Source organism: Mycteria americana, chromosome 7 (genome assembly GCF_035582795.1).
Source record: "Mycteria americana isolate JAX WOST 10 ecotype Jacksonville Zoo and Gardens chromosome 7, USCA_MyAme_1.0, whole genome shotgun sequence".
Lineage (NCBI taxonomy): Eukaryota > Metazoa > Chordata > Aves > Ciconiiformes > Ciconiidae > Mycteria > Mycteria americana.
In genome coordinates this window covers 14,968,471-14,994,618 of record NC_134371.1, presented here as the reverse complement: position 1 = coordinate 14,994,618, position 26,148 = coordinate 14,968,471, and the positions used below count along the sequence as shown (strand labels likewise).

The 26,148-nt window shown below is 47.4% G+C and overlaps 1 protein-coding gene across 1 annotated transcript in view; it reads left to right on the top strand.

The window, feature by feature from the left end:
• The first annotated feature begins 10,357 nt into the window (after positions 1-10,357).
• Positions 10,358-26,148, top strand: part of ATP13A5 (ATPase 13A5) — a 34,551-nt gene continuing 18,760 nt past the window's right edge. The window contains 13 exon segments of the mRNA XM_075509122.1: positions 10,358-10,408; positions 15,177-15,350; positions 16,490-16,636; positions 16,790-16,860; positions 16,937-17,017; positions 17,570-17,639; positions 20,425-20,559; positions 22,848-22,920; positions 23,727-23,858; positions 24,476-24,646; positions 24,881-25,038; positions 25,323-25,508; positions 25,757-25,818. Of these exon segments, the coding sequence (XP_075365237.1) occupies positions 10,358-10,408; positions 15,177-15,350; positions 16,490-16,636; positions 16,790-16,860; positions 16,937-17,017; positions 17,570-17,639; positions 20,425-20,559; positions 22,848-22,920; positions 23,727-23,858; positions 24,476-24,646; positions 24,881-25,038; positions 25,323-25,508; positions 25,757-25,818 (1,511 nt within the window).

Here is a 26,148-nt window from a genome sequence, read left to right as displayed (position 1 = left end):
CACCTCCTTCTTTGGATAAGGTGTGCAGGGGAGTTGTCCTTTTGTGGTTTAACCCTGGACAGGAACTAAGCACCACCCAGCCACTCACTCGCTCTCCCCTGGTGGGATGGGAGAGAGAATCAGAAGGGTAAAAGTGAGAAAACTCATGGGTTGAGATAAAGACAGTTTAGCAGGGAAAGCAAAAGCTGCATGCACAAGCAAAGCAAAACAAGGAATTCATTCGCTCCTTCCCATGGGCAGGCTCCTTCCCATCTCCAGGAAAGCAGGGCTCCATCATGCGTAATGGTTACTTGGGAAGACAAACGCCATCACTACGAATGTCCCCCCCTTCCTTCTTCTTCCCCCAGCTTGATACGCTGAACATGATGCCATATGGTATAGAATAGCCCTTTGGCCAGTTGTCAGTCAGCTGTCCCGGCCGTGTCCCCTCCCAACCTCTTGTGCACCCCAGCCTCCTCGCTGGTGGGGTGGGGTGAGGAGCAGGAAAGGCCTCGACTCTGTGTAAGCACTGCTCAGCAATAACAAAAACATCCCTGTGTTATCAACACTGTTTCCAGCACAAATCCAAAACACAGCCCCATACTAGCTAGTATGAAGAAAATTGACTCTACCCCAGCCCAAAACAGCATGTCCCCTCTGAACTGACGGCACAATTTGTTTTTCACAGCTGGAGCTTGCCCATGCTTTTCCTGGGTGGGGCTGAGGAACACTTTGGGAGCACTTGAACACTGGGCACTGTATGTTCCCACTATTCGATGCTAAAGCACTCTTGCATTTCCACAGAAACCCAGAGAATCAGGCAGGTTGGGAGTCATGGTAAAGATTCCTTTGGTCTTTCACAGTAAAGAGTAGCTCTGGAAAACCAAGAGCAAATCAGAAGAGATTATGGATTGTTTTGATTCAACGTGTCTGTACCAGAACAGTGTTTGAAAGGAATTTAGCTTGAATCAAAAAATAACTAATACTATTTTTCTAAAAACAAAAAAAACAACCCAAAAATGTTTCAACTTGAATAAAACATTTATTTGACTCAAAGCAATTTTTTTCCCCATTTTAGACAAGTTTGACATGAGCAAATGGAGTAAATACCTTCCTACCTACTGCAGTTTACCTAACAGTAAATACCTGCCACAAAGCCACACAAACCAGACTCAAACCAGAAATGGTTCACATTTATTCATAAAAGTGTCTCCAAAGTTAGGATGAGTTCCCAATTTGCGGCAAAATCCATTGGAAAGTGAAGGCTAGATGCTCTATGCGCTCCTTGCAGCTTAAGGAGACACCAAAGAGCAGGTCAGTGGAGTTATTCCTGCCATCCTCGGAGATACAGTAACGTTTTCCTTGCAGACAGAATTCACTGTCCTATTTATGAACTCCTGCACACAAGAAATATGTTGCTGCATGTGATAAACGGGCAGCTGCAGAGGCATTGCAGACTGGGCATGTAATTTATGTTTATGTCATAATTGACAGTATAAAAGTATCAACTCGTGGCAAACCTGTGGCACTTGTAGGGTCGACAAGATAAAGACCTGCTTGCCTGCTGCTGAGATACAGCCTCACCTGCCAAGAGAACAGAATTCAGATGGTAGGTGATACTTAACCTCTGCCACTCTTTACCACGTCGGTCTTGTGTTCCATCTTCCTATGCAAGTCCAATGTCTCCAGCCATACCAGGGCATATTTTATCATCTTCCCTCAGTGGCATCAGCCACAGTTCAATCAGCAGAGCTATGCAGTGTCCCCCAGCTGCGTTGAACTGTTTATTGAACTGTTTATATAGCATAACTCTCGCCATCGGGAGACAAGCGATATGTTATGCGCATCCTTGCTGCAGAAGCCAGCTTGTATGCACACATCAAAGCCCCTGTGTTCTGCTCCCTCACCTCTGGTGGAACACCAGAGTGGAAAAGAACACCGGTTGGAAAGACCTTCAGTGATCTTTGCCAACAGACACTGTTCATCCTGGTTAGCTTTCTACAAATAAATCAAAGGGGCAAGCCCTGGAGCACAGCCAATCCACTGAGCCATGCAGCCACTCTGAACAGCTGATTTTGAAATTTGATTTTCCTTGTGAAATACACTTCTAGTTAATGAAAAAAGACAATCACTTTTATTTTTGTCCTTCCCGTTTATTTATTACTTGTTTATCTTGATACAGTCATCGCAGTTTTTGTCTACTCATCAGCACACTAGAGCTCAGCCTGTTTGGCAGCACACATAGCAAAAGGAGGAAGAAATGCAGACCCTCGCCAATAATAGCTGTAGGCGTACAATAATATTAACAAGCCAGAACCTTTCACAAGACATACCAGGTTTCCACTCACATAGCACCTTTTGTCTAAGGAACTTGATGCACAACAGCGCTCTTCAGAGAGCATTACAGAGCAGGCTGCAGAGACAAAGTACCTGCCAAGGATCGACCAGGAAAGGAAAGCACAAATAGCTGGTACCTGGACCACCCAGTTCAAGGAAAGGAAGCAGATAATTCAGTTATCATATATTGCGGGTGTCTGGTGCCAACAACTGAATTTAGAGGACTCATTACTCGCTCTTATGGCCTCTAAAGCCTTCATGTTGGAAAAATAGTCCTGGAGCATTCTGCACTAATATCTCCCAGCAGACAGTGCTTAACCCCTCTACAGCCTTTGTCTAGTTTGTGGGTAGATGGCACGCAGCCCCCGAGCTAGAGGGTCGTGCTTTGCTGCATGATGCTTCAGTGCACCATGGGCTAATTGCCAAACGCGTACAAGAAGTGGCAACACTCAAACACACCGTCAGCCAAGCCAGGCTGTGTAAATTTTCTTCCTGGTTGGCTGTCAACAGTGGGGACACAATTCCTATTCTAAGAAAGTAACCAACTGTCCTGTGTGTCTGAAATACAAAGCATATTTGTCCCTGCTCTGGAGTGCCCTGTTTTCACAGTGTCCCTTGTGGCCAGTGACCACTGGAGGTGCTTGTCACTGACATAGCTTTGATTACTCGGTATAGGTCACTGTAGGTAAAAGGGAGTCAAGAAACATCCATTTGTATGTCTTTTTAAAATCTAATTAATAAATCTCTTTGGTACTTCCTAGGTGATTAGCAGACAGGGTCAGAATACAAACTTCCCACTTTACTGGGTAATTGTCCCAGCCTTTCACCTAGGCCACGTGACAGATCACTCCAGGTAAAAAGAGCGTCCTATTTCAAGAAGAGAGGGAGGCTGGAGAGAGAAAGAGGACATCAGGAGATCATAACAGGCTCTTTCTCCTGAACCTACAAATTACTTGGGAGGTGCTGGAAGAAGAGCTTTTGGACCTGGGAAGTGGTTCAGAGAAAAAGAGACACATTTCATTTTTGTCTTACTCCCCTCTCGCACCGCACCCAAGGACAGGTAAATCTTGATTCAATAGCTCCCAGCGATGAAAACCAGCAATGCTCCCTCAGCCATTCTTCAATGAACAAAGTTTTACTACTGCATGCAATCACCACGCAGATGCCAGCCAGTGTCTAACAGCTACTCTGAGCAGAACTGCCTGTTGCTGTAAAGCAGCAGAGCTCTGCAGAGCTCACAGGAACTGCACCCCTGGGCACTGCCAGCTGCCTTCTGTTCCTTGCGCTGAACCTCCAGCCTGCCACTCCGTTCCTCCTTGTGATCACCCTTACACAGAGCTCACTGCACCCTCACTGCTGACCTACATGACAGCCTCAAGCTGCCTCGCACGATGCTCTGTTACTGCTCCTGTTAAATCTTTACAGCCTTTCAGAGCACAAGTTGTACAGGAGTATCCCATCCTTTCGATATAGACACTAGAGCAGGAATGTGGACATGCCCGCCTATGGCTTGAGTCCAAGGCTCTAAGCAAGACAGGCATTCATCAACCGGACCAGGCTTTCTGCCCGAGTGACTGGGTTGTTGTGAGGTTAGGCAAGCATACAATTCAGGGAAGAACATGAGGACATGTGGAACTACCCATGCAAGGCTTGGTGGCCGTGTCCTGGTGATAGAGGGTAGCTCTGGAGGGCTGAAGGCATCATGGTACTGTCTCCAAAGTTTGGGGGTGTTGGTATAGCACATACCATGGGCTGATGATTGTCTTCCTCTGCCTGGAAATTGTGCCACAGGGAAAGGGCCCTGGACGCTGACAGGATCCTCAGGAGAAATGGAGAACGTCTCCAGGAACAGAACGGAACAGAAACGACGGATGGCACATATGCACCCCTATGCCCTGGAGGGCAGCTGGGACAAGTGGCTGATGACCAGCCCGTGGTCTGTTGTGTGGGCTGTGAACACTGGAGAACATGTTGTGTTGTTACATACCAGGGATACTAAATGCTTATTGTAGCTGCCTTTTAAACTTCTAGGGATAGGAGATTGCTCATTTGTACGGACCATGTTGTCCCTGATTAACTGTATACAGCCTGACTTATTTGCTGAAATACATATAAATTTAATTATAAATCTCTTTTTGCTTCTTTGGGGACAGAGGGTGCTATTTTACTGCTTTCTGTATATTACCTGCTGGTTTCTTTATACTTCAGAAGAACCTTTTGGCATGGCCACAGCTGAATGGCATGGCTACATTTCCTTACAGCTGAATGGACACCTGGTACTTGAGCAAAAATAGAGCTTTATTAAGTGCACAAAGAAGCAAAAGGACCTGAAGAGCAGTAAGGTGGGACATGCTGTGCACCAAGAAGGAGGAGAGTTCAAATCGTGAAAAGTGAGAGGATGAAAAAGGCAGCCAGCCCCAGCAGGTCCCTCTCCTGTCTCTGTGCCTCCTCCTGCCATGGCTCTGGGCAGGGAGCTCTGCCCTCCAGATTTGCCCCACTCAGAATCTGCCAAAATCCCCCGTTCTTGAGTAAGCAGCTGAAGAGGGACTGGAGCCGTGTGTCTCCAGCAGCTATTCAGAGATGGAGTGGAATGGAAGAGGTTTGGATTGCCCTCTGGAAGGGTTTCCTCTCCATAGCAGTCCAGCGAAACTGGGTACGCAGCCTTCTGGTTTGACTTGTCAGCTAGGAAGGCTGCAAATGCCTCTTAGCATAACCCCCTATGCAAAATCAGGGGCCTTGCCTGGCACCGCAGGGGAACGGTGACAAAGGCAGAGCTCTGAACAAGCTCTCCAGGGCTCTCACCTTACCCTTGCTGCCCTTCTCTTGCTCTCTGAAATATCTGACTCTGCGATGCATCTTTAGTGCCTGCAAAAGCCAAGGCAGAGATCCAACAGACCCAAGCTGCCTTCCTCACACTACACTGCAGCCCCTCTCCTCCCCTTAAGTCAGCGAGGTAGTCAGGTGAGGGATGTAGACAAGATAACTAAGAGAAATATACAGCCAAGGTACCCAGCATGTGTTTTGGCTCCAGCTGCAGGAATCGCACACAAAATGCCCAGAGCTCCTTGAGGAGCCCTTCAGTGATGCTGCCTTGGATGTGTCCCACCATGTTCCCCTGCATAACACACAGCCCTGCAGGTGCCCGCTGATGCTGAGGGCTTCACCTGGGCTGAGCTCTGCAGCACTACCTGCCAGCTCTCTCCCCCCAGCCAGCATTGCCCCGGCAGCAGCTCAGGCTCTTTTGTTTCTTTGGGAGCATGGCAATGGGGACAACAGGATCTTCCCAGAAAGCAAGTCCCCCCCATCGCTGCCCTGGGCAGTGCTATGGAAAGTGGAAGAGAAAGGCTTTCAGGCAGGCTGTGATTCAGGTTTCTCTTGATTGTTCTCTTGTGGAGAGTGCCAAAACAGTCTGTCCTGGTAAGCCGAGAGGCTCAGAGCAGCGCGCGTTTGTGCCAGGTGAACGGACCTGGGGGAAGGGACCAGGACCCAGCAGCAATTCTGAGATGCCTTTATCCATCCTTTTCCCCAAGATAAAGCACCATGCCATGCCCCCTGTCAACTTTCAGCCCATCTGCATGCAGGTCCTAATGTTTTGTTTGCTTTGCTGGTGGACAGTATGTTTTAGAGCAATTCCCCAGCTCTTTCTTCCCCGTGTGTGCACAGCTGAAGGGGTGCTGCACAGAGCAGCGTGCTTCTCCACCACACAGAGCAGCACGCTTCCCCTGAGCTTGCTGGGGATGAGTTAGCCCAGTGCTGGAGGTGCCTGGCCCTGTAAAGAGCAGTGTCCTACGTGGACTGACCCACTGTCCTCTCCAGGATGCTGGATTAGTGCACAGGGGGTGCTGTGGTGGTACAGCTACAACACCTCTGATACCTGAACAGTGCCTGTAGATACCCAGCAAGTGTTTGAATCATTTTGGCTGTTACTGGAAAGTTCACTGTGCTTACCAACAGCATGTCTCATCCATGCTTCTCAAGAGGTCAGGACAAACCTGGACGACTTTTAAGTAAATTTGCCTTCTTGGCTCCGCCACCTGCAGATGAAGTGAAGAACGTAGTCGTTAAGTCTGTGGTCTGTTTATGTGCTCTAAAAATGTCAATCTCGGACATCTGGTAGGACTGCACTCAGATAACCCAACGTGGGAGATGGCAGGGGCACAGCGCGTGGAGGTAGTGCAAGGGCATTCAGGATAAGAGGTCCAGGTGGTAACTCCTAGCAGTTGGACTCTGGGAGAAAGGGTTTGAAGTCAAAGCATGGCTTTGCTTTTCAGTAGCTTTGTTCAGCTGTTCAATACAGCTAAGTTTTTTTAATAACTTGGTATCAGACACTCACCAGTGCTAGGAATAAACCTGATCAGAGCCCAGGGAAGGAGAGAGAGGAGAGCAGAATGACGGGAACATCAGGAAAAATACAAAAGCAGCAGAAAATACACAAGAAAAAATACAGGTGGGACTGAAGAAATGTAAGTCCTGACAGACGTTGCTGTGCAGGTGTCTCGTTGCAGACTGGTTGGTCCCAGGAATAAATGGAATGGTCCTGCTAAATACGGTTACCTGGATCTGAATTCAGAGCGAGCCATTGTCCCACTGCAATTAAGGTCTGGGCTGTGCTTTACTGAGCTTGGACAGGGATTCCTGCAGAAATCACAGGAGCGTGAGGCTGGTGGGGACCCAGCATGGTTATTTGGTCCATCTCCTTGCTCCGAGGCAAGATCTACCTATCCTTAGATCTTCCTTGGCAAATTATGTCCTGCTCTTCCTTAAAATCTATTGTACAAGATTTTCCCCCTGCCCTAGGTAGCCTGTTTGAGTATTTTACTGTCCTCTAAGTTAGAAAATCTTCCTGATTTCCTAACCTTCCTAATTGTTTAATTGTAAAATCTAATTGTTTAATCTAACAAGAAATTAGTCTGATTTCTCCTTGTCTGTAATAAGAATAGGAGAAAAACATAGCTGACTGTCTTCTTTTGTGTATTGTAAGAGTTATGTTTCCCTTCAGCCTTCTCTTTTCTAGTTTAAACAAACTCAGTTATTCAACTTTTGTTCCTGGGTCATGTTTTCCAAACTTTTCATCTCGTTGTCATTTGGACTCTTGCCATTTAGGTCGCACCTTCCTAGAGCCTGAACTCCAGCCGAGGACTTGCTAACAGCGAGTCGAGTGGAATAATTTCCTCCTGTCTTACAGATCTCACCAGCCTCCTGCTACTGTGGCTCAGAATGACAGTCACATTTTTGGCAAGAGGAAACTTGACCTGCGGTTAGCTACATCTCCTTCTCTGTCATACACCTGCTTGGCCACTACCTCCTCATTTTGTACTCGTTTCCTCCAGATACTAAGTGCAGCATTTTACTGAATTTCGTATGGTCATTTCAGACTATTTGGCCAGCTTCCCAAAATCTTTCCTCTAAAGCAGGCGCTTCCATCAGCTCAGTGTCATGAACACCTTTCAGTTGTCCTCTCCATCCTGTTATCCAAGCTGCTAACAAAAACATGAATATTTTGGGTCCCCTGGGATGGACAGTGAACCACTGACACCTACTTAGGGTTCAACCCTTCAGCCCATCATAAAAGAATCCTGTTTCTCAGTATCATCATATCTCATGGGGAGCTCTGTCAAAAGCCTAATGTGCCATACTAGCTGCTTCCCTCTTGTTCTCTGGAGCATCTCCCTGTCAAGGAGGAAATGAGATTGGTTTGATAGGATCTTCCCGTGACAGATCCATGTTAGTTGCTCCTTATCACTTTATTATCCCCTAGGTACTTACAAACTGACTGCTTAAGAATTTTCTCTCACATCCATCTATGAATACAAGTTGGGTTGACTGGCCTGTAATTCCCTGAGTTCTTCTTTTTTGCCTTTTCAGGTGCTGGCTCCACAGCTTGGTGGACGGGGGCTGGAGGTGTCCCGCATACCTTGGGAAGCACTTTGCAGGCGCAGGCTGCGGTGGTAGTGGTGGGCATCCTGCTGCCCCATGCAGGGAAACTGCTGAGACTGAGGTCATATTCCTGTAAATGAAATGCACCTCACTGTGGATGATCAAAATAGAGAGGACTAGTAACACCACCCAGCTTATGATACCTCTCTTGAGTTTCCTTCCCCTGGAGAGTTACAGGAGGCGTTGGCTGGTAGTAGGCAATCACCTGCTTACGGTGGGTTGCAGCTTATCTCTTTATGTACCAGCCTTTTGCCACAAGAATGTCCACAAAGGACACAGCTGGACTTCGTGTAAGGGCCAGGTACAAGATCCTTAGAAATAGCCACTGCTTCTGACAACCAGGGAGTAGAATGACTGCAAGTGTATCATGTCCAGGGAGCTGCATGACAGTGGCTGATGTGCAGAACAGTGTGGTGGACGAGCTTACTGATGCACCCTCAGAAGAGAGGTAGAGACAAAGGGGGACTGTTTACTTACATTGAAATCTGATTCAATTCAGGCTTTAGACAGTTCAAAATGACAATGCTTAAAAAAAAAAAAGAAAAATATTTATTTTTCCACCCCCCCCCCGATTTTTCAGGAGTCTTCAGTGTTTGGTCCATCTCTGCCGTTTCATGGACACAACTGCAGCTGGCAGAACCCCTCAAAGATGGATCTGGTTGGACTATGCAGAGCCAGCCCCAGGTAGACTCAGCGTGCAGCAAAGTGACAATTGTTCTTTGGTCATCCCAGGGCCAGACAGCCTGGCCTCTCCTTGCTCTGTTTCAAAGAGAAGAAACATGGATAAATGCTTTTATTTTCTTAGTAGTCTGCCTAGTGAAAGGTGCTTCTCTCTGTTGTTGGAGCCCTTTCCAGGGTGGAGCTGCAGATTGAAGGAGACTTAGAGGACTCCAGACATGCTGCACTACCGTCCCTGGGCATTGTTCTCTCTCCCACCCGGGGGAAGGAGAATTTGCAAGAATTCCTGATTTGCCACCACCAGGGAAATACACTGTGTGCAAAAACTGTGTCTCTTTATGGAGTTTAAATCCCCTGGTCTCATCAGTGATAGAGAATTACTTCCCTGTGGCTGAGCCAAAAAGGGTCTGAGCAAACTTAGAGCCATTGTCTCTATTCCCACAAGCATGTAGCTTATTCCAGGACAATAGCGCAGCACTTTTTTCCTGCCTGGATAAATAGTTGTTCTCAGACTTTGTGACAGAAGGAGAATGGGGGGAGACAGAGCAATTTCAGGTTAATACCTGAAAAAATGTCTCTGACAACACTGAAAGCTGGGACACGAGAGACTGGAAGATGTGCAGTGGGGCTCCCAAGCCTGCCTGCCGCTGCTGTCCCTGCCAGGGGGACTGGTTGGAGGTCCCGTCTTTCCCTGCCTCGCAGGGTTTCACGCTGCACGCTGTTCAAGGGTCCTGTGTCACCCAGCTGGGCTTCTCCAAAGGAGTCATCCAGCCCCATTGCTCTTTCCTTGTAACTCAGGCAGAATTTGAACCAAAGCTCGTGTTTGAGGCGATGCCCAGAGCTAGTGGGGAAGTTCAGACCGGATCCACACCTGAAAGCCACTGCTCCAGCATGCACCTCCACTGCGCTGAAACCAAGCCTGGGCCCGGACACTGTGCTCTCCCCAGAGCAGACGCTTCTCTCTGACATGCTGGGGGTGGTTCCCGGCGCCAGGGCGGCTGCTCTGCGGTCAGCTCTGCGCGGGGCTGTGCCACTCTCCCACCCTTCTCCTTGCCACGTGCCGTGATTGCCCTCCGAGCCCTGCACAGAGCCATCTCCCACACACAGGATCGCAGGTGCCCTCCCTCCCTCAGCCACCAGAGCCCTGCTCCAGCCTGTCCCACCCCGGCAAGTGCAGCAACGCCAGGAGGCAGAGAAATGCGCGTCTTACATAAGCCAGGCATTTAAGGGCTTTACACGTGAGGGTGGATTTTCCTCCCTCTCCTGGGAGCCTAATAAGAAGCGTGTGCACTGTGAGGCTTTCAAAGGCAGCAGACAGGAGCATGGTGAGAGGTGACTTTAACACTGGCCTGAGTTCAAGTCAGTAGCTGCGTTCAACATTGCTTCCACCGACAAGGACATCCAGGACTGAAAACAACGTGGTCAGATGGAGGAAAAGCTTTGTGTTCTCCTCAACAAGGATGAAGACAATGAGCTGGTAAGGAGTGGGGGACCGTGCTGGTTTTTGGTTTCCTTGTGTGCCTCTTTTCCCACATGCCCGTTTTGGATATGCCTCCACCTCTTCTTCACCTTCACTCCCCATTTGGGCACTGAGTCTTCAACATAGCCTTGGTGAAGGTAAAACCCTGGATCAGTCCTTGCTGACTTTGAGATTGATTTTTGCAAAGTAAGGGCTGAGGAACATACTACTTCAGTCCAGAGGCATGAAACATGTAAGAGACCTCTTTGCCCACCAGAAGTCATCTGGCCAGGGAGCAGTGTCCCTTTCCCCACTGTCTGTTCCATTGTCTTTTCCATCCTAATTGTGAGGATCTCTACTAATGGGTACACTTTCCCTTACTGGGTCATCATGTATCAGAAAGCAAGTCATAGGGAAAGTGCTTACAAATGAGTTTTATCCTGGACAGTTGTCTGAAGCAGTGATTAAATAATTTCTCCTGAAATGCAAGGGTCTTTGCTGCTTAGCAGGCCCAGGAAGATTGGGCAGATGACCAAAGACTACCGCAGCTCTCATGGCAGGAATCCCTTGTTTCTCAGTCTTTTACAGCAGCTTTCATGGAGCTGCTCTGTCCTTACAAGGGTTTTTTATTAATGTTAATTGAATCTACTTTCTGTCTTTGATTGTGATTGATTATTGATTATGTGCAGCAGCCTGGAAGGGCTGCACTAAATGAGTGCTTTGCAAACACAATGAGTTGGAAACTCTTCTACCTGCTGACATGGAGTGATTACAGAGTCAAGTGAGGGTGGGAGTAAGACTTTCTCCTCCAGCTTTCTGTCCAAGGAACAACTGGAATCCAGATACTTCCAGTGCACAGAGTGGGCACAGAAGCAGATGCCGCTGCACAGGTGTAAAATATAGTCCTGTCCCTCCTGTATTTGCTAGATATATATATATATATATATGCGCTGCATGCACTGGAAGCACAGCAGCACACTCCCCAGGACAGGAGTCTCTGTCCTCTGCAAGCAGAGGCTGCTAGCAGGTGCTTCCCAGCATCTCCAGTGTCACTGTTTGCCCAGCCTTGGGGACTGAGAAAGTGCCTCTGTCATGGGGATGCAGGTGCTCAGGGCATGCAACAGATGGGAGATATCTGTGGGAGACAGGTAAGGAGTCAGCTAGGGATCATCTGTGTCATGCTGATTGCTACAGACTGTTCTTCAGGGGGTCGCTAGCTGGTGTGTGGATATGGCCCTCAATGCCTGCCTGTACTTGCATAAGAAGCAATGGGGATGCCGGCTCCCTGATGAGGATGGAGGGCCAGGATGGATGGATGGGTGGAGTGAGACTGTTGCCACAAGCAGCCTTTTAGCTGGGAGCCTGTGCACCCCAGATGAGCTGCAGCCACTTCCAGGAGACACCTCCCTTGCCCCATCCAGCCTGTGGCTGCAGCCCTGCTGGCAGAGGAGGGCCCCGGCTCTGCCCTGGGTGCTGCTGACACAGCCTGCCTTGTGCAAGGTTGTATGCGTCAGACCGGGCGGTGTTTTCCATTACACATTTTCCTGTGGTCCTGTTTGCTGGAGCAGCCTTGCTTCCAGGTACTGCACTTCTTGGAAATGTCTTCTTAGCGCAGACAGACTCAGCGGGGTAAATCAGCCGTGAACGTGGGTTCCCTCAGCTCTGGCCTGCAGTGCTTCCTCCTAAGTACTGTGCGAACGCCCAGTGTGCATTCTCTGAGAACAGGCTGTGCACTAGCACAGGTTGCCGTTGTACCTCGTCTGTGCAGAGCAATCCAGTTGATCAGCCACATGTTGCAGCTGTACGGGGACTGACAGCACCAGCCAAGGCCATCTCTCTGGCCCAGGGGACTTGGGCTCCTGCCTGTAACAGCAGGACTGGGCTCCCGCCTGCCCCATGCTGGCATGGTGGCGAGGACCTGGCACGACCCGGCTGTGCTGGCGTCCTGCAGCCCGTGGGACGGGGCACCTCCCCAGCACCTCGGATGTCAGGAGCTCACAGCAGCACTCCACTTATTTAAACCAGCCCTCTTAGACATGTACAGTGTACTTCTATTGAATATCTTCCATCATGTCTAATGCATTTTCAGGTTCCTCGGTTGCCGTGCTTAGCATGCAGCTGTGTGCTAGAGCCGCGCTTGCTGGCAGCAGCCTGTGTTTGGCTCACGCTGGAAATCCCTGAATGCTCTCACTGGGCGACTCCAGGCTTTGCACTCACCCAGCCCTTACGCCGCAGCCCTTCCCCAGCCTTCCCTACACCTTTGGCTGGAGAGTTGATCCTCTCCCGTCCCTGTGGGGTGATGCATGAGTTGTGGTCCCACACACCCCTGGTCATTCCAGTCCCCCCCATAACAGGCTCCTTGTTTTCCAGGCCTGACTTTGGAGTGTACTTATAAAAATTCAGCTATGAAAAGGCAAGCAAATGAAAATCTCCTTGAATTTCCTTAGTTGTGGACACTGTGGTTTGTTCTCCCACCCTGAAAACACCATTTGTAGTTATTTATTTAAACTTCTCTGCCCTCTGAAGGAATAATATTTTGTATACAGCAGGGCCACATATCTAAAAGCTACAGAGCTGATTTGAAATGGATTTTGCTAACCTGGTATAAGGGCTGCACGATTATCTTTATTTCAGTTGAGCTGCATTGATTTCAGCTTAGTTTATGTTGATTATGATCAGAGTTCAGATAAATCAAGTTAATTGCTCTCTTAAACCTAAATAGGTGCTTACTCCCCTGCCTTTAAATGACTTGAAAATTATATTTGAAGTTGAATGAGTACAATTGTTTGTCCAAGCCCTCTCCAAGGAGCTCTGCTTTGTTGCAAACTCTGTCCTGTAAAGCACCAGTCGTCCTTCTGGTATCTCTCTGACGTACATTTCAGATGCAGGACTTCCTCATTTTTATTCTTTTTTTATAATTTAAAACACCATTTCCTCCCCCTCCTCTCAAGTACATAAGCTGCGTCAATAGGTCACACTATCCCACCACATTGTGTACTTTGGTTGGCAAGCTATTCTGGGAAAAGCATTCAGTGTAGTCACAAGTAGACGTGCAAGAACATTTCCTTTTACTTACTACCTCTGCCTACGTCTGCAGTTGATACCTCCTCAGGGGCAGGTGCTCATGCTCCCGCTGCCATGTGGGTGGGGGGATAATTGTTATCTGTGGTCTGGGCTCGGTATCTCGCCCTGGTGATGGCACAGGATTGCTCCTGCAGCTCCTTGCACGGGCCTGCCCTGCAGCACCCACAAGCAGAGGGCTGCTGGCAGCATCTGCGCTGGTGCCAGAGCAATGGGCCAGGCGTGGGCAGGGCAGCACCGCAGCTGCTCGCTGCGACGCCGCTGCTTCCTCCGCTTGCTTCTGAGCGCGGGTGCTCTCCTGCCCTCGCCATCAGCCCCGGGGTGAAGTCGCAGGGATTGCCTGGAGCTGGGCTTTTTGGACTAGGGAAGAGAGCTGACAGGTGCCTGGGAAGTGCCCTGTATAGGGAAATAAATGGATCACTGCAGCAGGAATGGAGACACCTGATGGAAAGCAATAGATTTAGGTTTTTTTCAGCAATGGGTGCGACACAACAGATTAAATCTCTTTTTCTAGGTTTTCATCTCAGCCTTAAACCAAAATTCTCTTCCCAAATAAACTTTGATACCATCTACCATAGCATGGGTGGCACAAAGCGAGCCCCATCGTGAGGACTGCCTGGGTTCTTGCCTTGGTGCCTGTGGGGAAGCAGAAAGGCACAGACACACGGCTGCTGAGGGGGTCATGTAGGGCTGCAGGGCCAGGGTGGCACCCACCAAGGCTGCTGTCTCACTGCCATGAAAGCTATGGCCAGACTGGATGTGGGTGATGTGTCCAAAGGGTTGGCATCCCTGGGTGCTGTGAGCCACCTGGGTGCTGTGGATGGAGCATCTCCCCCCCCCCCTTCCCTCATGCCCTGCAGGGAGCTGAGAGGGCTGGGAAAGCACCCAGCATGTAGAGAAGGATCCAGTTACACTACAGGCATTAAAGTTATTGTTAGCCCCATGGGAACGTTTAAAGCAAACCAAAGGGTACAAAAATCCAAAGTTCTTCTCCAGGGGAAAAACTAAAGCTATGGACTTAACAATCTCCTTCACAGACAATGGAGCATCACTGAATAGATGACTATTGGGCTATCAAAATGAAAGGGCCAGTAGGGAAGATGACAGACGACCTGGGGAATAAGTTGGAGAAAGAGAGTGTACAGAGCAAAAGGGGCCCTTCCATATTTGTTTTCAAGATAAGGTGTACGTGGTGGAAGATAACACACCAGTAGGTACGGCACCTGGTACCTGACAGAAGTTGCTTGGGGCCTGGCAGTTTTCTTTCCCTGAGGCAGATTCTGTGCCCCTGCTGCAAGGTAGATTTCAGCAGTCAACACTAAGTTTGCATGGAGACATCCTCCTCGGTGGCAGGCAGGGCTGTTTGGTGCTAGCACTGCAGATAGAGAAGTGTTACCATGACAGGTCAGCTGCAGTCTTGATGGTAAAAGCTCCAGACTGGAGTTAATTCTTCATTAGTCCTGGGAGAGCTGACATGAGAACACTCCCCTGCTGGCAGCAGCCCAGCAGCATCCTCCTTTCAGCAGCTCTGCTGTATTCTTAACTATGTCATATCAATCAGCAAACTCTCATTTCCAAAAATGACCTTGAGCAGTTATGAGGGAGGGCTTCAGTCACCAGCCTTTCTTTTCAATAAGCTTGGGCTTCCTGATGAACAAACGCCAAGGTCAAACTTGTTAAAGAATGCTTTCTCTTTGCTGTACAGGAGATTTTTGGCTACAAAACCCAAGGCTGGCGGAGGGTATTGTGCATTGCTGGATACATCTTGTCCTGTGGGGCTCTGCTGCTGCTGTTTTACTGGAAACCTGAGTGGGACGTGTGGGCACACTGCATCCGCTGCAGCTTGGAAGAAGCGGACGTTGTTCTGCTCAGAACAACAGTAGGTGAACCCTCCTAGCTCATTATTAGTTGCAGAACCTATTGTTTTCACAGATAGGGCAGCCTGTCTTTGCATGATGTAGCAGGTTAATAATACTTTCCACTTTTGGAAGTGGAGTGGCAGGGATGAGTCAAGCTTCAGAGGACCAACCATTTTTATTTGCAGAGTTTGAAATACTGTGTAGAAGACCATGTTTACATGAACAAGAGCACAGCTACTCTGCCTGAAGGCTGGGCACCAAGCAGACTTCAGGCATTGCTGCTGCCCATCCACAGGCTCCAGCAGCTGCCCTCTGCCAATAACATGTTCCATAAAACATGTTCCCTTTATGTGCATGGGGTGCAGCCAACTGGCTTCAGCGGAGGGACCATCTTCAGAAGTTGTGGCTGTTAGTCGCCCTTCTGGTTTAAAGTTATTGGAGCATGCTGAGGAGATGGGTTTTAGAGAGCTAGATTTCAGGCACTAGTTATATTCTAAGACTCCATGACTGTAAATTAAAACCCAACCCAATTCTAGCAGAGTAAATGCTTAAGACATTTAACGCTCAACTTTGCAATGATATTCCTAAAATAAATGCACTCAAACCACTAAATGAGTAATCTATTGCTCATTGTATCTAGTTACATTAGACTAAACTGATTAAAGAACAATTCAGTCTGACAAATGCATGTATAGCAGTGAGGCTGACTTGCTTTTGGCTATGGATGTATAGCAAGTACCACAGCGTTATAGAAGTTTTGTAGAGCAAAGTAGCTGGTGCTGAGGACTCAATGTCCACACCAGAAGTAAGTCAGAAAGCTTTTACTTCCAACTAGCTCTAGTCTGATCCTATAGACTGAATGTCCATCCAGTAGGTACTGAAGCACATCTTCTGGTTTAGTTTCATCTTCTCTGAAATTGCTCTGCAGCATGAACCAAAGCAAATGGAGATGATTGCAAAATTGACTTCAAAGTGCTTTACTAATTGGTACTAAAACACTGACACCAACATCCCCGTTACTATGGGCTTACATTTGCTATGACTGCAGTGATGCCACAGTACTGTAGGTCTCTGGGAATCTCATATATACTTCCCAGAGTCAGGAAACATCACAAGCAACGTTTTGGGCTTGTCACTGAACTGTGCTCTATTTCTCTAGGATGAGTTCCAGAGATACACCCGGAAGAAGGTGACCTGGATTGATTTGTCCACATTGGCACTACCTGTTGGTAGTAATTCAGATTGTCCTCTTGTAGCTGATAAAGATTCTGTCATAAACAGAGCTGTAATGAAGCCACAGTTAAAGGTAAGTCACCTTGGGAGGCTCTGTCAGCATCTTCCTGCAAATCCTGTTTACATAAGCTCACGTTTTCTCCTAAAACATGGGGAAGCATTTCTGTAACAGTGAGATGGTTTTCCCTTGAATGGCAAAAGGAATTTTTGATATTTGGTCTTGCAGATGAGATGTATCCAGGTGCAGAAAATCCGTTATATTTGGGACTTTTCTGTAAAAGAATTCAAGAAAGTTGGGTGAGTGTCAACAGCCTGTTACAAAACCCGTTGTGGTAGGGGACTCCCTTGTCTGAACTTTCTCCTGTTATCCTAGATCATTAGAAGACAGCAACACATGTCACAGCATACACCACAAGTTTGGAGCTGGCCTCACAAGGGAAGAACAGAAGATCAGGTATGGTCTACATATGAGTCGACGTATGAGCTGGTTGTGACAGTGTGACCTATTAATTCTTCCTTTCAAATTCATGTGAGCTTCTTGCTACTGACCTTAGTAGTAAGGCAGTGCAAACTGCATGGGTGACATTCAGAAAGGTGCAAAATCATTATCCCTTACACTCTATTGAGCTCATTATCTTCTCAGTGATGCCAGGCTAAGTCTGGGGAAAATGCGACTGGTTCCACCTGGGGTTCAGGGCACAGCAAGCTGTGACTGGCTTCCTTTGCCATCATCTCCTTAAAAGCCCTCTGGAAAGCTCATGACAGGGTTTAGCAGCAAACTGACGATCTTTTCAGCAAGGAAACAGTAAAATTCTGCCTCTGCATGAAGTCCTCAGATACAATAGCTTCCTGACAGGTTTACTTGTCCTGCTTACCCATATGGTGCCCCCAGGACTTACTTTTTCAGATAAGTGTTAATGTTATTTGGGCGCACAGTTTTCCACATGAAGTTTTACCGTACGTGACTCAGCTATAACATGGGGAACTCTTCTCTACCTTCCTACAGGCAGCTGGTGTGTGGGCCTAATGCCATCGAAGTTGAAATTCGTCCTATTTGGAAGTTACTTTTTAAAGAGGTCAGTAAGTCAGATGAGCACTTGGTGGGACAGGTTTGAAGTGTTTTGAAGACTTTACCTGGGCACACTGGGATGGGGTGACTGATGGGGTGACTGATAGGCATAAGCTATAGAGGAAAGTTGGTGAACCTCCTTTTATGGCTATTAGCACACATTCCTGGCCGAAGGTTACAGGGAAGAATATGAAGCTGAGAGGGTGCTTGGTGCTGCATGCTTACAACAGCTAAATGTTTCCCTCATGATGACTGTGTCCCTTCCTGGAGAGCAGTACTGGGGGGGACTGACGTCCTCCTTCTCTGCTGTAGGCCCTTATTCCCCACAGAACATCTCCCGTCAGCTGGGACATCTTGCCTTGTGACTGAGCAGTGACATGCACCTGGAGTGCTTGTTGTCCTGGTTTCAGCTGAGATAGAGTTAATTTTCTTTATAGTGGCTGGTATGGGGCTATGTTTTGGATTTGTGCTGAAGACAGTGTTGATAATACAGAGATGTTTTAGTTGTTGCTGCACTAGTCAAGGACTTTTCAGCTTCCCGTGCTCTGCCAGGTGCAGAAGAAGCTGGGAGGGGACACGGCCAGGACAGCTGACCCAAACTGACCAAAGGGCTACTCCATACCACATGACGTCATGCTCAGTATATAAAGCTGGGGAAGAAGAAGGAAGGGGGGGACATTCGGAGTGACGGCGTTTGTCTTCCCAAGTAACCGTTACGTGTGATGGAGCCCTGCTTTCCTGGGGATGGCTGAACACCTGCCTGCCCATGGGAAGTAGTGAATGAATTCCTTGCTTTGCTTTGCTTGTGTGCGTGGCTTTTGCTTTCCCTATTAAACTGTCTTTATCTCAACCCTCGAGTTTTCTTACTTTTGCTCTTCCGATTCTCTCCCCCATCCCACCGAGGGGGAGCGAGCGAGTGGCTGCGTGGTGCTTGGTTGCCGGCTGGGGCTAAACCACAACACTTGTGCTTTCTGCAACTGCTAAGACTGACCATAGCCACATCAGTAACTCTGTCCTTTCATGTAGGCTCTTGATAATGATCTGCAGTGAAAATTTTATTGTTACAACTAAGGCACACTTGTTTCTCTTTAATAGCCTTGTTTTAGTAGTCCAAAGGTAGTTACAAAGCATGGTACAAGCTTGCTTGTGGCCTCAACAGCAGTGTAAATCAGGAGTGTGCTTTAGAATGGAGGAAAGCATCTGCAAAATTCCTATTTTATAATTGCCTTGTTCACCCAGTAACTTCCTTTTCTCCTGTGACATAGACGCAAGACAGTTTTTTTCCTGCATAAATAAGGACACCCTGCAAGACTGTTCTTCCTCTACAGAGGACAAACCAAACATGTCTTGTGGATAAAAGGAGAGACACGTATGGGTGGTGACTTGCTGAATTTGCATATAGAAATGCTGGACATATATTTTTGCCAACTTGTAAGCAGAGGCTTTGCATACAGGATACCGTCATGTCATCTGTGTTCACTTTAGTGGATTATGGATGCTACATGAGTGTCTTTAAAATGGAAAAGAGCTATGAATGCTGGGACTCCAAGCTAGCATGTGTCTGAACTTTAAGTGAAGTTTGTTTGAAACCCTCCAAAATACATTAAAAGCTCCAGGGCTCCTGAAATTAGTTGGATTTGATGTTACCAACCTTTCAGTGCCCCTGGAGATGGTTTTGAAGAGAACTCCAGTCTAGCACTCTAAAAAGTTTATTTAATTTGAACTTTGCACTTCCATCCAAGGCTGAAGCTTCATGTTTGAAATACTAATGGTGGTGCCTGGAGGCAGACCGGTCCTCATAAGCTTGTGGTATTTCAGTCCAGATACAGCTTCAGTGGCCAAAGGCTGGCATCCTGATTTAGTGTCTGTCTCTGTCCTACTGAATGTCAAAGAAAGTATTACATTTTCACTGAGGGACCAAATTTGTCAGATGAATAATTCATTTCAGTTCCAATCTTTATGCAGAAAGCTTTTGGTGGCTATTATAGTTATACCAGGTCTACAGAAAAATCTGTCACTCCTTCAGACAAGCCAAGTGGTGGGCAAATCTCTGAAAAACTTCATTGAATTCTTTTGTTGTTAGCTAGATAACACAATAACCAAAATTATATTCCCAGACTTCAGTGGGGCTTGTTGCCTGTTTTAGCATAACACATTAAAGTGAGTGATGACTGGTATTGTAAGACTGATGTAATGGAGAGTAGCCAAAAGTAGGGAAGTACAAGGAAATCAAGCCTTAATTTTAGCTGTAGTCTAAGACTGATTACTGATGGCCCCGCAGACCCTTAGTTCTTCTTTGACATTTTTCTTTTTCCAAATAAATATCATATTCATAGTGACTTTCTTAAATCACAAAGTATTAAAGACATTTACTGTAATTTGGTCTTTTTTTCCACATTGGGTAGTATCTCCTCTGTAGCAACTACTTAGTATCAGAAATGTTAAGGTCACCTTTGTTAGGTGGCTATAGTGGGAAACCAACTGACTTACAGTCCCTTAAGTCTGACTTAAAGTTGCCAGCATAGATGCTACTGCTTTGTAACTGGTTAGCAACAGCTTTTAATTACAAATACCACAAACTACGTGTAAGCTGGTAAGTTCAGAGCTGGAGGCTATTAACGCTCTAAAACAGCCATGAAAGAATGCTGCCTTGGGATGGCAAAACAGCCCTTCAAATTGGTGTTTAAGACTCCTGGATGCTGTAATGAAATGTTCTCACCTCTTCCCACACTCGATCTCTCCTGAAGTGTGTTATGCCCATCCCCTGACAAGTGTTACATTTGCATTTGCAGATTTTAAACCCCTTCTACGTGTTCCAAGCCTTCACCCTCACGCTGTGGCTGAGCCAAGGCGACACTGAATATTCAGTGGCCATCATAATCCTGTCGATCATTTCTGTTGGCTTAACTGTGTACGACCTCAGGCAGGTGAGTCTGCTGTGCAGCTTGCCAGCTCCCCATCCTGCACTCTGCTAGCAATTTCATCTACCACAGACACAAGTAGCTATTTATATGCTCTTTCCGGTTATTTTTTATTGCTGTGTATTCTGCTGTATTACTACGGATTTATTTCTATAGAAGAGTTAAAAGGGTCATACCTGGGGGTCTTGAACTTCGCAAGAATTAAAGAAGATTGAAGCCTGATACCTGGTCTTTGTAAGACTTTATGAAGGTGGACTATATCCATGAGTCTGGTTCCTACTGTAATTTTAGGAGGATTCACTTCTTTTAGTGTTTGCTAGATAGCAGGTCTTAACAGCAAAAAGAAGCATGACTGTTTATTTCGCAAGTTTGTTCAACACTTCTGTCATGGACACAGCTGCTTGGAAGCATTTTCTAATAGTCTCAGCTCATTCACCTATGATAAACCTGAAACCTTCTGTGTCTATAGCAAAGGCAAATAGATTGAGCTGAGCCTTACGCAATGTTTGCCTGCTGCTGAGTATGCTCATGCAGCCAGATGAGCTTCCTGGTGCTTCCTGCTGGAAACGCAGAACACTCTTGCTGGGAGCTGGGAAAACATTTGTTTGATTTCTGAGCCCACTTTACATACACAGGGAAGGCAAAAATCACATGGAGAAAGGATATAATAGGGAAAAAAGAGAAACTATGTGAATAAAAGTACAGATGGGGAAGAGTGATAGGAACAGGAGTCTGGCAGGCAATGTTTTAGTCTCCCAGGTCTGGATTTTTAGGTATCACATTCCTCTGCATTGTCAATATTTAAAAGCAAAAATCAACTGGGGATTCCTGGGTTCTGGTAAATGTTTTCTTAATCTTCAGGAACAATATAAGGGTTAGAGGACAGCATTGAGAATTACAGTTCCTGCAGACAGCGTGATGTGATTAGAGGTGGTGGCAGGGTGAAGGGATGGCAGCTCTGGCGTGCGCTGACCTGACTGTCATGCTCCTATTCTGCTCCAAAGCCAGGCAGAGCTCACATTGCCTCCAAATTCACTGCTAAAATCATTGTTCCCGCACTGAATTACTGGGGAAGGGCAAGATTTAGCCCTTAGAAAGGTCCCTTGAGAAGGTGGTATAGCAAACTGCTCTGTGAAGTGCTGCCCAGGAGGAGGCAATAATTTGCCCTTCCAGGAGCTGGCTTTTGTTTGAATTGACTCTGCTTTTCCCTGGGCTGGTAGAGGCACACAGCACTTCCCCGCGCAGGTCCCAGGCCCCCGGGCTCACGGGGCTTTGGGCAGCGTGTGCTCACGGGCGCGCTGTGCTGACGAGGCACTCCTGTGCACTGCCTGCCCTGCCAAGGGCATGCTTTTATCGCTGCCTCACACTGATCTCAGCGAGGGCTTTGTGAATAGCTGGGGCTTTTGCCAGCACAGGTGTGTTGGCTACGCATCACGTTTTTGTATCTCTGACTAACATCTGTAGCATGACTAGCACTCCCATGTTGAACAAGCACTTGCATCTTCTTGAGCGCACCTTTGTACTTAAAGTGTTGGTGTCACGTCCTGGTATTGCAGAGCACGAAGAACAGATAAGGTCCGTTCAGCTTTCTTTGGCAAAGCCGGTTTTATTGTGTGACTGATAATTTTGGCAGGAAGAATTACAATGTTTGGGGCCTCTGGATATTCTTCAAACTGGCTTGACATCTTCACATGAACAATGCTAATGAAGAAATCCACACTCGGGGATCAGTTTTTTGCAATTTCAACTTTTGAATCAAGATAAGGCATTCTCTCTAATGGCCTTGCAATGACAGTTGACTTCATCATTATCTCAGGATATGTAATTGTCTGAATTAGATTGCAAAAACTGGCAAAGCACAGACACCCAGCTAAATTAGAATTTCTGTTTTTCTTCTTGCAATGGCAGTTTTGTAATGATAGTCTTTGCAACGTGGTTGTCCTGTTGATAGCCTCCTAGCAAGGACAAAACTGCTGAGCAGAAAGAAGCCCTCTATGAAGGGATTGCATATAGCAACGTTGCAGCTAAGGAGACTTACTCTGGCACGAAGCAGGAATAGTCCCTTGAAGGTCGAAGGAGATACAGCGGCATGAATCAGAAGCAGACAAAAAACTAGCTTGTTCTAGGTTAACTTGAACTCGCATCCTGACTTCTTCTAACAAGTGGTGTGAAACCTCCCCGGGATAACTCAGCAGAGTTCAGTTTCTGTGATGTTAGCATGATCACTGAATTGCAACCTACTGCTTCCCTTGAGTATTGGTGTTTCAACACTGCAATTGCTTTCCCATCAACAGCAGTCTACCAAGCTGCACGACCTCGTTGAGGAGCATAACAAAGTCCAGGTTACAGTCTGCACAAAGAGTGAAGGTGAGTCATCTGCGTCTCATTTTCCTCACCAGGCTGTATAATTAACTAACATGTTGAAATTTACCTGGAATTGCACAGCTCCTGTTGATTTCCACGGCTGAAACGTGAAGGGCGAGCTGCAGGGACAATGGGGCAGAGGGAGGTGAGCCGGGCAGGGCAGTGAGAAGCGTGGGCACAGCCTATGTGGTGCGGTAATGATGCATCTGTACCATTATCATCTGTATCTGTGGCATCTGTAATGATACGGGTGAACCTACTAATTTGTGTTAAGAGTTGAGAACGGCTTGGAAAATTTAATTTCACAAACAAGCAACTAGATAACAACTCTGGCCTTCCGAGGCCTGCTTCCCTGCTCTGCTATAGGCTACTTTCACAATCTTGTCGAGTAGCTTGTGAGCGATTTTCAAGGAGTCTAGATATACGGCTCCCACCGAGGTATGCGCTTTCTTTCCTGTGTCTCGGTTCCTTGCCCGTAAAATAGGGGTTATAGCTATTTTTGCCTCCGAAAGATGTTGAGATGGGCAATTGCTAGGGTGATGGGAGATGTAAAGGCCTTGGATAGGTTTTCTTGGTCAGAGTGTTTTATGGACACTAAGCGAATAAACCTGAAGACAACCACTTGGAGGGAGATGTTTAGACAAGGGCCGATCTTTGTGCTGTTGCTTTTCAGTCAGTATTATTTCTAAGCAGCGCTGGACTTAAATCATGCAGTGTAGAAGTTTAGTGGTGATGTGTGTGCCTTGAGAGTTTTTTTAATTGCCCAGAACTTGTGCACAAGTAAAGTTCATTTTTGTATTGTTCTACAGGTTGCAAAGAGCTGGAGTCTCGTTACTTAGTCCCTGGAGACATGTTTCTTTTAGATGGAGAAAAGCTGTCTCTCCCATGTGATGCTGTTCTGATTGATGGAAGCTGCATTGTGAATGAAGGGATGCTCACAGGTGCAGCCTTGGAGTTTGAAATGCTAACACCCTGTGCAGCTTGTCTGTCAGGGAGTTGTCTCTATCTGTTCTGACAGCAAATTATTTCCTATTTATTAGAATAGTTTGCAGCAGGAGGTGGAAAAACTGTGGCTTGAATAATTCACAGTTGTCTTGGACTTTTGAATACTGCCATTGTGTAATATGCATTTCTTATCCACATTAAAAACAAGTAGGATTAATATACCGTCAGGAGTAGAAAGTGAAAATACTCATACACTGAGTATGTATTTTTTGAGTTTTTCGGATTCTGATCTTGCAGCAGTTCTGTTCAAGCAGGCAATGTATGAGCACAGGGGTCAGTGTTATACCTAAACATCAAACCACTACAAGGCACGAACTTGGGTCAGGGGCAAAATTTGGCCCAAGCCCATTGATAGAAAATACTCAGAGAAGCCATCTCATGTACTCTGAAACTAGAACTATAATGGCTGTCACCATAAATCCACATGTGTAAGTACATAAGCAAGCTAATTAGGCAAGCTTGAGCACCTAAAGGGTGCTGTCCCTTTCTAATATGCAGAATCTGATAGACTTTTAAATCCCCTTTAAGTGAAGCTGCATGCTGTTGTTCTTAGGTGAAAGCATCCCAGTTACTAAAACCCCCTTGCCTCTCGCAGAGAGTCTGATGCCCTGGAAAACCCACACCATGGAAGACTATCGGAGACACGTCCTCTTCTGCGGGACAGAAGTCACACAGACGAAGCCAACGGGCAGAGGGCCAGTGAGAGCCGTTGTGCTGCAAACTGGTATTTCTTTTATCATTTGCTAACCAGCAGAGGGAAAGTGGCAGCCCCAGAGGCTGGCAGGAGAGCTGGTTTCATTTTGTAGTTCAAGTCCAGCACAGGTCTGCTGTCCCTGAGAAGTGCTTGTTGCCACCTTATGGCTAAGGCTGGTGTAATGTTATCTGTTTTCAAACAGCACCAACGCGGTACGCCGCCGCTCCGTAACATACGCAGTGTATGGCACGTGTCTTCACGCAGGGTTCAATACAGCTAAAGGTGACCTGGTGAGATCCATCCTCTAGCCCAAGCCAGTGAACTTCAAACTCTACAGAGATGCCTTCAAGTTCATTGTAGGGCTCTCTGTCATTGGTGTGTTCGGACTCATCTACACCGTGTGTGTGTTCGTGTCCCACGGGGTAAGTACGAGGGATGCCTCCGTGCTGCAGGCGCCAGCTCTGAGCCCTCGGTCACTCAGGATCCTTGGAATATTGCTCACTTCTGTAATTCAGTTTTCAGATGCCAGAAATGGTGGAGGGGAGGGGGAGATGGAGAGAACAAAGCAGAATAAATCTGTCATCCCCAGGGGCAGAGCTTGGGGTGCATTCCTCCTAGGCAGGAGGGTCAGACCCCCTGAGAGTGGTGGTAGCAGGGGAGGGGGCTGTTCCCACCCCACCGCCCCTGTTGCTCTCACTGTTTGCAGAAGCCGGTGGCAGACGTGGTGGCTATGGCCCTCCTCCTCCTCACTGTGGCTGTGCCTCCTGCTATCCCTGCTGCCTTGACAACAGGCACTGTTTATGCCCAAAGGAGGCTGAAGAAAAAGATTTTCTGCATCAGCCCACAGAGGATTAATATCTGTGGGCAGATCAACCTCGTTTGCTTTGACAAAGTAAGGAGCTTCCTGGGGCACTGAAAGATGGTGGGGGCTGCTAGAAACATGGGATAATTTTTTTTCCACCCCATCTACCCTCACCTAATCCCAGGGAAAAATCCTCTACAGGTGCCCATGCAGCAGGGTCACACTGCGGGCAGGAGGCTTTCCTTACCCTGCCCGGGAGCTGGGGAAGGACCTCTGGGTACGTGGCAGGAGGAAGGGGTGGGCAATAGCAGGGTAACTAGATATTTATTTAAATTTAGACAGGCACACTGACAGAAGATGGACTGGACCTGTGGGGCGTCATCCCTTCCGAGGGAAGCCGGTAAGGAAGGATTTCATTTAGCAAGAACTAATCTCCAGTGTGAAGGTACTGCCAGACGTCTAGTTAGGAGGGAGGCAGTTGCATAGGATACAGAGAGACAGCAAATAGCATGCAGCAAGAGACGCTCAGGTGCATTTGGGGAGGCAGAGTGCAATGGATGTCCCTGTTCCTCCTCAGCTCCTTCCCTCCGAGGAGGGCATCTGGGCACTGCTGCGGCAGGCGTAGCTGTAAAGGTCGCTGCTAATTCAAGGCAAACAGAAGTCAGCAGCAGCATGGGTGCTTTTAATTACCCTGAGGGGATTTGGAGAATATGCACAGGGCTTTTCAATT